The sequence below is a fragment of the Notamacropus eugenii genome, chromosome 5 (assembly GCF_028372415.1).
Source record: "Notamacropus eugenii isolate mMacEug1 chromosome 5, mMacEug1.pri_v2, whole genome shotgun sequence".
Lineage (NCBI taxonomy): Eukaryota > Metazoa > Chordata > Mammalia > Diprotodontia > Macropodidae > Notamacropus > Notamacropus eugenii.
The window spans coordinates 419,556,655-419,568,835 of record NC_092876.1 but is presented as its reverse complement, the minus strand read 5'-3'; the positions used below and the strand labels follow the sequence as shown (position 1 = coordinate 419,568,835).

The following is a 12,181-nucleotide window of genomic DNA, read 5'->3' as shown; positions in this document are numbered from 1 at the left end:
GGAGGGAAATATAGTTAGTCCTATACAACACAACTATTATGGAAGTCATTTGCAAAACTACACAGATTTGGCCTATATTGAATTGCTTGCCTTCCAAAGGGAAGGGGTGGAGAGGGAGGGAGCTAAAGAAGTTGGAACTCAAAGTGTTAGGACCAGCTGTAATGTTCTTACCACTAGGAAATAAGAAATACAGGTAAAGGGGTATAGAAAGCTATCTGGCCCTACAGGACAAAAGAGAAGACAGAGACAAGGGCAGAGAGGGATGATAGAAGAGAGAGCAGATTGGTCATAGGGGCAATTAGAATGCTTGGCGTTTGGGGGGGGAGGGGAGAAAAGGGGAAAAATTTGAAACCCAAAATTTTGTGAAAATGAATGTTAAAAGCTAAATAAAAAAAAAAAAAGAAAAAAAAAAAAAAGAAAGAAAGCTAATGGGACTTTAGAGGCCATCAAATGCAATCCCTTTATTTTATAGAGGAGGCTGATTCACAGAGAAGTTAGGGGACTCGCCCAGGATCAAATGCCCAACTAGTAAATGTCTGAAGTGAGATTTGAACTCACGTCTTCCTGACTCTAAGTCCAGTATCCTTTTTATCCACTCTGCTGAGCTGTCTACAATCAGAATGGTAAACAAGGTGACTCCCATTTTTTGTCCTATGGGGCACTAACATCCTTTCTCTTCATGTTGTCCTCATGCTGTTTCCTTTCAGCTTATCAGGGCAAGTCATTCAACTGGATTCCATGGACGAGTTCTTCCTTGTAGCACAATTCCAAGGCTAATACTCTTACTCACCCAATTCCTTTGTCTTCTTTCAATCACTGGGCCTGCCTGCTGTGGGATGAGGGGGGGAGATGAGGTGAAGGGAGAAGGGGTGGGAAAGGATATTTCCTATTAGGCAGGGAGTGCCACTGCTGGCATTATAGCCAGTGGGGAAGTAGAGAAAGGGAAATTTCCCTTCTCTTCTTCCACCAAGTAAAGAAACAGTTCCTTCTCAAGGATTGAGTTCTTCCTCCATGGAATGACTTTCTTTTCTGATGCAGGAGGTCATACTCCTCAGAACTGTCTCCTCTTTCAAGTGACCACCCAGAGAGTATGTCTTGCTTTTTAAAGTGCCCCAAGTGATGTGGTTGATCCTCTAGCTAGCCAATAGCTAGCTTAAGTAAAGAGTTTCTTCATGTCTCTAAAGACCTAACAAAACGTAAACATTCTCTTGTATTTTATTTAAGGCCTTCACATCTTGTTGTCTCTACAACCTGTCCCTTACATTCTGTAGGCTGGAGGGAAATACCCTCTTACAGCTTGGCCACTGTACAGTACATTTGCCCCTAGTTCCAATTCTGGATAGCTCTCTAATGAGTTGAGGAGAATTAAGTATAATCCTTTCAAGTACCTTCCCCCAAAAGCCTTGCATTAAAGGGGTCTCAGCAAAGTCCATATGACACAGTTCTTTGACTTCATTTCCTACCCAGCTGCTTTCCTGGGCTTAATGATTTGCAGAAACTCATCATTCTGCAAGATGAAACTCACTCCTCATCAGCACCCCTGGGCTTTGGGACTGCTCCCTCTCTGATTGGAGAGAGTACAGAGCGGACATTGGCGACCTCTTCCCTGATCCCACATTGTATAAGGAGGTCTCTGGGAACTCATTTTACCATCTCCTACCCAGTTGCTTCATATTCTCTAGAAACTCATCATTCTGCAGGATGAAACAACTCTGAAATTCACCTCTTCAGATCATTATCATCCCTGTTTACAGGACTTCATCATTCCCTGTGCCAGATACTGCCCCCCCACACCTTCTTGTATGCTATCTTACCCCATTAGATTGTGAGTTTCTTGAGGGCAAGGACTATCTTATATATAGTAATTATACATATATACATATATATAGACACAATAAGTATTTATTGATTTCAACACTGACTCTTGGACAATCTGAAAATTAATAGTTTTCCATAAAGGCCTAAGATTCTATTCATTAACAGATGAAAATACAAAAAGGCTTGCCCAAAGACAATCTTGTGAAGAAATGGGAAAGGGAAATTGAACTTCACAGGGAGAGCCTGGTCCAAGCAGACCTCTCAAAAGAGAAGCAGGCTTTGGAGTTGACTGGAAGTCTTCTCCTCATCTTTGAGTGAGAAACCAAAGTCTCAAATGAAAATGCCTGTGGGTCCCTGAAACACATGAGCTACTTGACATTTTCCCAACTGTTCTCTTCAAAACTAGAATATCACAGAGAGAGGGGAGATTCCAGCTGGATAATCCCTCTAGTGGGAATCTGTAGATGCATAAAGAGTTCTAAATACATCCTGGATTGCTCCCATATGTAGCACTTCCCTAACTCACAATCTCAAGTTGTGTCCCCAAAGAAACTACTACTCCTAGGTTCAAAGTACTATTGCTCACAAGACCCCACCAATGCATTTACCTTGAATAGTCAGCCAGACACAATTAGCTCAAAGCAAAGTCATGTACTGAGACAACATTTTAAGGTTAATAGCTACAAAACATTCCCCTTATAAACCTACGTGACACATTCCCACAAATACATATATAGTATCAGTAGGAAGAGTGGGCACACACACATATGGTAGAGGCACATGCTTAGGGAATACATTTGGGCAAGATGACTCACATTTCTTAGCATTGCCAGCCTGCAGTGTCATTTCCCTATTCACGGTGTCCTCATATTCCAAAGTATCCTTCAGCCTACTCCTTTCTGGGCATAATGTCATAGCCAAAGGTGGTAGGGAGATAGGGAATTCCCTCCTTCCCAAGAGGTGAGAATTGATTCCCTTTAAAGAACTAGGGCTTTCTTCCATAATTGTGTCTCTTTTGAATTTCTAAAGCTCATACTCCTCAAGTGTCTGTTTTATGCTTTAAGTGAGACCACAGAGAATTGTAAATTGTATTGTAAAGGGACTGTAATTGATTGTAAAGGGATATGGCCAATCAGAATCACACCTAGTAAATAGGTAACAAGTATAGATGCTACTTGGAACTTCATTTAAGACTTCAATACCTTGTTATCTCTGTTACTAGCCTGTTACTTCCTATAATTTCCTCAGGTGGACTAGGGGGAAATCCATTGATCTGAGGGCTCATGATCAACTCTCCATTAATACATAGACTTTAACTGTTAAGGCTTCATTGCATAAGATTTAAGATCTCCTATTTCCTTCATCCTAGTGGACATGCAATCCATATCACATTCCTTCATTTAAGAATATCTCTTTGTACATTATTCTGAACAGGCCAGGAACTTCTATGTGTAATATTTTAAGTTTTTATAATACTCTTCCTTTTTAGAAAACTGGAGGAATCCGACAAAGCCAGAGGGGTGGTGCAGCATGTCTAAGAACATCAACGAATTGATACAACAGGCACCTCCCTAGGTTTTCAGGCATCCTAGGTGTCTTATGAGTGCTAAATTCTTAATGATGTATTTTGCTTGAAACAGCTTTATAAATGTCATTTTTACAATTTCCATGGAATAAATAGCATTAAAGGCTAATGTTTACATTGGAAAAATGTTGAAATGCTCTTATAGAATAAAATGCTATAAAATATCCTCTTCAAGCTTATTTTGTCAAAAATATTATGAATAGATAACTGATTGCTAGATAATTATCTTTTGTAAAATGTAATTGTGGTGGTTATAGAACTGGCATACTGGATAAAATTCTGGACTCAGAAACTCAGGCTTCAGATCCTATCCCAGATAACTAACTACCAGTTATAATGCTCCTCCTTGAGTCTCAATTTCCTCATCTATAAAACAGAGATAATAGCATCTGCCTCACAGGGTTATTGTGAAGAGCAGGGGAGATCGTACAAATAAAACAAGATGAAAATCAAAAATCTTAAATAACTATGTAGATGTGTTTTGAATGAGCTTATGGTCACAGAATCATAGATCTGGAGTTGGAAAGAACCTGACTTGCCCAAGGTCACAAAAGCAATAAGCATCATTAGCAAGGTTCGAACCTAGATCCTCTGAATCTCAATATAGCACTTTTTCCATTATGTGATATTATTATTACTATTGTTATTATTACATATGTAATTTTATTTTTAGCATTTTTGAATCTGCTTTTTAAAAAGTTTTTTGCCAATATTAATATTTTATATTTGCATAGCATTTTATAGTTTTCAAAGTTCTTTCATTCTCAGCAACCCTGTAAGATCAGCTAGACACATGTTCTTCTTCCTCTTTTCCAAATGAAAAAGTTGAAGTTTAGAAATGTTAAGAGATTTGCTCAAGGTCATATGGCCTAGTTAGTGACCAAAATAGGACTAGCTCGCTAGTCCTCCAATTCCTGGCCCAGACCTCTTGCCTCCGTGTACCATATTGCCAGTCTGTCTTAGTACAATGTACTATATCAGAACCTCTGGAGATTATTCAAAATACTACCAAGAGAAACTCATATTAATTATCATTAAGAAAATAGTATCACCAGACAAATCTCAAACATGCTATATTTTATGTTTAGGTGAACCAAGTCCTCCATCAATCCATGGACAGCCTAGCAATGGAAAGAGTTTTAAACTTAGCATAATGAAACAAGATGACGGAGGGGCACCCATTTTGGAATATATTGTGAAATATAGAAGTGTAAGTACTCTCAATTCATTATATTCAGCATCTGTTTTTAAATCTTCTTGAAATTCCTTAAGGCAACATACATTTGAATTTTAATACTGAGCAGGTTCAGGAACAAAAAAATTACCTGAATTCAAATGTAAATTTTTCTAGCTGAAATTTATTATTCTAGGTTTCTGAAAACTGGAAGAATCTTTCTAGACAATGTCGAAACACAAGTTATTGAAATAATAATTTAACTTTATATGCTGGACATTTGATCATTTCTATATAAAAGAGGTAGCAGCAGTGTTGAGAAATAGCTACCTAAAGGTACTTCATACATTCTATAAATTAGAGCTTCATTTTGGCATTATAGGCTCCTCTTTTAAAATAAAGTAGATCCTTGGAAAGTTCAAAACAATGATTTATTCATATTTCATTAGAAATAACTTTAAGCAAATAATTACTGAGCTGATATCAGCCACATTTGAATGGAGTTTGGAGGACAGGAAAAGGAAGGGTAAGTTTGGAACTTGAAAAATATAGTAATGGGGTTTTGACAAGCAGAGGACAAGATGAAGGCACTGGATGTCTCAGGATCAGGGGAAATACTTAAAGGAGAATTAGAAAGTAAGAAAATAATTGTCAGATTTTACATATAAAGTAGATGCACTCCAACCCCAAAAGGCACTGGTTATAGTTAACTTGAATGTTTAATGCATTTCATATCAACTCCCTAGGACAAAAGGGAAAATTTTAAAACTTTATTTTGTTCATCCAAACTTAACTGAAAAGATGTAAGGCTGATATATACTGAATGAGTCAACTTATCTAGTAAGTCTCCGTGTATTCCATAATCAGTTAGATAATTCACCATATAAAGAATTTTTATACTATAAGCAAATTTTTGTTTGTATGTGTTAGTATTGGAGGAAGGGCTTATTTTCTCCGTAGGAGTAGAATTCACTTTCACTTTTCTATAAGTTCTTTCACAGAGCTGATGGTGTTTTTTGATCTAATCAAGGCAGAAAATCCAGGGGATGTAGCAAATTCACACAGTGCTTCCCATAGACATAGATACTTCCTTAGGTACCAAGTTAACTGTAACAAACCAGAATATACCCATTTGAATACATTAGACAATGGTGCTCTGCTTTCCAGACAGAAGTCTGTAATAAGTAATAACTCAGAGTTATAAAAATCACAGCATTCAAATCAGAATTTCAGTTCTATTCCTTGTCTTTATTATTGTATATATATTTATGTATGTGTAGATATATGTATGCATGTATATGCATGTACGTATAGGTTTACCTCCTAATAATACAAATGCATCACACTCTGGGTATCTTCTTTCTGAGTACTTTTTTTACAGTGATTTCCTAAAACCACAACGCAAGAAACACCAAGCATAACTAGCACACAATATGATGGAATTATAATGAGATGCAAATCAGAACTTATTGCTACTCAGATAATGTGAAACCAATCAAACACATCTCTAAATCAGCTATATGGAAAAACCATTCCATTCTTCTATCAGTTTGGGTAATTTATACTAATTGCATTCAGAAATCAATGAAGAGCAGTTATCTCTTTTACTCTTAGCTAAAAAGGTGTAGTACCAACAAGTACCATTCAGAGCACAGTTCAACCATGCTTGAATACCCCCAGTTAATTTATGAAACCCAATATAAATCCAAAATTCAAATCACTTTTAAATTTTGCTACATGATTCTAGTTACTTTTCCACATACACAATTTTTTTTAAATTGTGAAATCCAGCTTACAAAGCATGAGAAATCTCAACACTAACTCCAACATCATGAAGAAATAATTGTCAAAGCCTGGAAGTCTTTCTAGGTGTTGCAGTGGATAGAGGGTCATGCTTGAAATCAGGAAGACTCATCTTTCTAAGCGCAAGTCTGGCCTCAGACACTATCTATGTGATCCTGGGCAAGTCACCTAACCCTGTTTGCCTCAGTTTCCTCATCTTACAGATAAGCTGGAGAAATACTGGCAAACCACTCCAATATCTTTGCCAAGAAAACCCCAAATGAGGTCACAAAGAGTCAGACACAACTGAAAAACAACTGAACAGCAGCAATCTTTCTATTGTCTTATCTTGATGAATTATAAAATTTCCTGCAGTATTAGGTTTTTCTTTCTAACTCATCCTAGAAATTCTGATAGTTGGAAAAGATAGGGGCCTTGTATTGTCCCTATTTGGGTGAAAAATTGCGAGTTTGGTATTTTTTCTGTTTGGGAATCAAAATTTTAATACAATTAAAGGTGTCTAGTTTTAAGAATACCTTTAGAAACTTTTCAGTTTTAATTGATTTTCAATTCTGTACCGTTTCAATGTAAATTATCTTCAATTCATTTTTTTATTCTCCCTCTCTTTTTTATCAATTCTAATTAATCTACACTGAGCCTGTCAAATCGCAGGACTGGATTTTTCTTTACTGATGGAATATCATTTCTTTATCATGATTCAGTATCGTACTTTATTTCCTGGATCAGAATTGAGTCTGCAAGGTTTACAGATAGTTTCCCATTTTGCCAAGTAAACCACTTCCAAAAACAAGAAAGGAGTTCTGACATTGGATTTGAGAGGAGTAATTTGAGACAAATTAAGGAAAATTTGAAGCTGAACAATCTTCAGCTTCAATACCGGTAAATCCTGACATACCTGCCAGCTATATTTCTTTTCCCCTTCTCAGATAAACTTCTTTAAAAAGTAATCTACAGTTGATATCTCTGCTTTCTCTTTCTCATTCTTCTCAGCTTTCTGTCCTCTGACTTCCAACCTCATCAGTCAGTTGAAACTGCTCTCTCCAAAGCTGTCAATGATTTCCTTTTCTAAAATTAAAAAATTATTTTTATAAACATTATTACTTTGCCTACTTGCCCTCCCCTCCCCTCATGAACAACTAAAAAAAAAACAAAACCCTCATAACAAACAGCCAGAACAAATGTAACAGAGAAACAAATTCCCACGTTAACCAAGTACAAAAATGTACATCTCAATCTGCATTTTAAGACTTACCTTATCTTATAAGAGGTGGATAGTATTTCATGGGCCTCTGGACTAGATATCACCTTTTATGTTTAAGTCATGTGTCTATTTGGAGTTTATCATAGTATATGTGACATGTTTATCTATACTTAATTTTTTCAAACTGTTTTCCAGTTTTCCTAGCAATTTTTGTCAAACAATTAATCCTTACCCCAGGAACTGGGGTCTTTGGGTTTTTCAAATACTAGGATAGAATGTTCATTTGTCTTTGTATGTTGTGACCTACTCTGTTCCACTAATCAACTTCTCTATTTTTTAACTATTTTAATCATTTTACTAATTACCGTTTTATAGTATAGTTTGAGATCTGATATTGATAAGAGTCCCTTCCTGTCTTTTTAATTGTTATATTTGAGATTTATGACCTGTTGTTATTGCATATGATTTTCATTTTTACTTTTCGTAGATTTTAAAATAACTTCTGGTTATTTAATTGGTGTGGCACTGAATTTAGGTAGTATGGTCATTATTTATTTTATTGCCTTGGACTAACCATGAGCAATGAATATTTCTCCATTTATTTAGGTCTACAAACTATGTTTTATAATTGAATCCATATAAGTCCTACGTGCATTTTGGTAGATACACTCTGAATTTTTTTTTAATTTTCTGTAGTTATTGAATTTTCCTTTTCTAGATCTTCCTGCAAGGTTTTGTTGTTACCACAGAGGAATATTAATGACTTGTGTAGGTTTATTTTATATGTTGACACTTTGCTGAAGTTTTAATTGTTTCAGTTCATTTTGGTTGACCCTTTCAGAATCATCATATCATCTGCAAAAAGCAATAATTTTATTTTTTTTCTTTGCCTGTACTTATTTCTTTAATTTTTCTTTCTTATTTTATTCCTATAGCCAGTATTTCTAGCATGTTAAATAGTAGGTGTGTTTATGGATATCTTTGCTTTGGGTTTGATCTTATTAGAAAGGTATATAACCATTACATATACTATTTAGTCTTAGATATAATTTCCTATATTAAGAAAAGGTCCTTTTATAACAGTTTTCTAGGATACTTAATAAAACAGGTGCTAGAATTTGTCAAAGTCTTTTTCATATCAACTAATATAATCATGGTATTTATTACTTATATTTTAGCATATTTCATTATATTTGTAATATTCATTATTCTGAGTCAGCCCTGCTTTCCTGTTATAAATCTAACCTGGTCAGAGAGTATTATCTTTTCAATATGTTCTAGTCTGTTGAATAATTTGTTTTGCTAGGGTTATTGATAGATAGTTTCATTCTCTGCTTCATCTCTCCTTACTTTAGGTATCAAAACCAAATTTGTGTCAGAGAAAGAGATGGGAAGGATGTCTTCTTTTTCTGTTATTGCACCAGTAATTATTATAATTATTGTAATTAATTTGTTCTTCAAATAATAGAATTTATTTGTAAGTCCTTCTGGTCCTGGAGTTTCATTCTTTGAGAGTTTATAACTTATTTGATTTCTTTTTCTGATATTTGATTATTTAAATAGTCTATTTCTTCTTCTGCTAACTTAGTTATTTAATATTTCTGTAAGCATTCATATATTTCTTCTGAGTTATCAGTTTTGTTAACATGTAGTTAGGAAAAATATTTCTGATACTTTACTTCTTCAATGATTATGAATTCTTCATTTTTATGTGAACAGTTTTTTTTTAATTAAATTAGTTAGCTTCATTTTTTTAAAACAATTCCCAGTTTTATTTTAGCACCTGCCTCCCAGGGTTGTTGTGAAAATAAAACGAAATATTTGTAAAACACTTTGCAAACCTTCAAATACTACATTAATGCCAGCTTTTCAAATTCACTGGCTCTTTATTTTTGCTTTTGGTGTTGTTAATTTCTTCAGCATTCAGAATTTCTACTTTGTTGCTTAGTTAAAGAGTTTGGATTTGTGTTTGTTCAGTTTTGTTTTGTATGTGCTTTTTTAACTTGTGTACCTAACTCATTGACTTTTTCTTCCTTTCATTTGTTCATGACAGCATTTAGAAATATAAATATTTTACCAGCAACTGTTTTAGCTATATCTGCTATGGTTTTGCATGTTATCATTTTTCCTTGATGGAATTTCTTTTGTTTCTGTAATTTCTTTTTGATCCACCGTTTCTTTAGAATTATGTTATTTAGTCCCCAATTATATTTAAATTCTCTTTTCAGGAGACTTTTATTTAGTAATTTTATTTCATTATGATCTATAAGTGATGTTTTATTATTTCTGCTTTTCTACATTTTGATGACTTTTTTTATAAGATATAAAGACAGTTTTTTAAGTGCCTCATAAAACTAAGAGGCACATAAATTCTTTTTTATTCCCATTTAGTGATCACCAGAGATGTCATCTACAGTTTTTCTAAAGTTATATTCAAGTATGCTTAACTTCTATCTTCTTAATATTTAAAAACCAATAGCATACCATTTAATTCTTATAGGAGAAATTAGTCAAATTGGAGAGACAAATAGTAAATTTGCAATAGCAGAGGACTTCAAACCTTTCTAGACCTAAACAAATTAAATTAAAGATTAAGCATTGATATTTATTCATTATCTATGGCACCTTTAAGCTCACTGATCTCTAAACTCTCTACTATAACAACCTCTTCTCAATCCTCATCCTTTTTGTCCCCTTTGCAGCATTTGACACTATTGAACACCTTCTTCTCATGAATTTTCTCTCCAGTCTTGGTTTTTATGACTCTCCACTCTTTTAGTTCTCATCCTACCCATCTGACAGTTCTTCTGAGTCTCCTTTAAGAATGTATCCAGTCAAGCTGCTGGAAAGATCAGAAGAAGTTTTGTTTAATAGAAACTGCTAAAATCAGTATACAAAGGAATACAGCTTTCAATTAGGATGGGAGTACTAAAGTTACTGAGAGAGGCAGAAAAATGGGTGTTTGCATAATTTAAAAGGGTATAGAGCATAATATAAAAGATGCAAGGTGATGCCCCTTTTATGTGAAATAATTTGGTGACTGAGAGAGATAAAAGAAAAAATTTTATATACTAAAATGAAATTTTACATGCAAGCATGAAGAAACAGTTTTCAAGGACACAGAATATTAATAGGACTGATTTGAGCACCTAGGATGCAAGCTATTGTAAACTTCAGCTCATTTGTAGGTAACTTTTTTAGGCTTTAAGATGTTAAAACTCAAAAAATAATAAATTGACTAGTTTTTTTGGAGATTATGTATGATTAAATATGAACTATTGGTTTTATTGCTAACAGAAAAGTAGAGTTTGTGTTTAACAAGGGGAAAGTGAGTCACTGGTACTAGAGGCACTAATTTGAGGAACTGAAAAGACAGAAGAACCTGGATGGGAGTGGTCAGCAAGAAGCAAGAATAGTCAGGAGAGATTTAGCAGAGAGAAAGCAGAATCAAGATGCCAGAAGAGAAAACAGAAGCAAGGCCCAGCTCCTCTGCCGCAACTTCTCCCTAAACATCTAGAAGAAGGACCAGACTGATAGGGAAATCCAAGGGAAAAAAATCACAGTGAGTCATTTTTCCAGCCCAGATTAATTTAGGGAGACAGACAGAGGTCTGTGGATACTGGAGAAGAGACCAAGCTAGGAGTACACAACAGAGAGTATTCTAGCAGCTGGTGGTACAGTGGAGAGCAAGAAAGGATAAAAATTGGGGGGGAAATGAAATTGATGAAAGATAGAGAAAGAGAATTAACAGCTTGGAACAAAAGGCATAAAAAACTTACCTAGGAACAGAACTCCCTTAAAATTAGAATTGACCGAAAGAAGCCACGAGACTCTATAGATCATAAGAAATGTTAAAACAAAGTCAAAAGACTGAGGGGGAAAGAAGAAAACAGAAGGTATGTCTTAGTAAAACAACTGACCTGAAGAACTGGCAAGAGATAATCTAATAATCACTGGACTACCTGAAATCCATGACCAAAAGGACGAGCCTAGATATCATAATCTTATAAATCATAATACCTCCCAGATTCCTTAGAGTCAGAGTGCAACCTGGAAATAGAAAAAAAAAACAAAAAAACAAAAAAAAAACCAGTTGCCTCCTAAAAGAACCCTTGAAATGAAAACTCCTAGGAATATTACAGCCAAAATCCGAGATTTCAGGTCAATGAAAATACTGCAAACAGCCAGAAAGAAAGAATTCAATTATCAAGGAGTCACAGTCAAGATTTAACACTCATCAGAATACTATACTACACAAGTCGAAAAACCTAGGCTTACAAACAAAAATAACTTACCCAGTAAAACTGAATATTAACCTACCTGCAGGGAGAGGAGGAGGAAATAAACCTTTAATGAAATAGAAGGCTTGCAAATATTCCTGATGAAAAACTAGAGTTAGTAGAAAATTTATAATACAAACCTAGGGGGTCAAAAGAAGCATTGAGATAAACATAAACGAGCAATCATAAGAGACTAACCAAGGATAAACTATTTGCATTCTTATATGGGGAGATGAGACATGTAGCTCCTCATAACTATCATTACCAGGGGTCATTGAAGGAGGGTAATTAAAGGGCCAGGTAATAATACTATTATAATT

At 34.8% G+C, this 12,181-nt stretch overlaps 1 protein-coding gene across 1 annotated transcript in view; it reads left to right on the top strand.

Moving 5' to 3' along the window:
• The window catches only part of NCAM2 (neural cell adhesion molecule 2), a 287,205-nt gene that overhangs the window by 225,244 nt on the left and 49,780 nt on the right, over positions 1-12,181 (top strand). Inside the window, exon 14 of the mRNA XM_072614941.1 lies at positions 4,492-4,613. Within this exon, the coding sequence (XP_072471042.1) occupies positions 4,492-4,613 (122 nt within the window). The remainder of the gene's footprint in view (positions 1-4,491; positions 4,614-12,181) is intronic.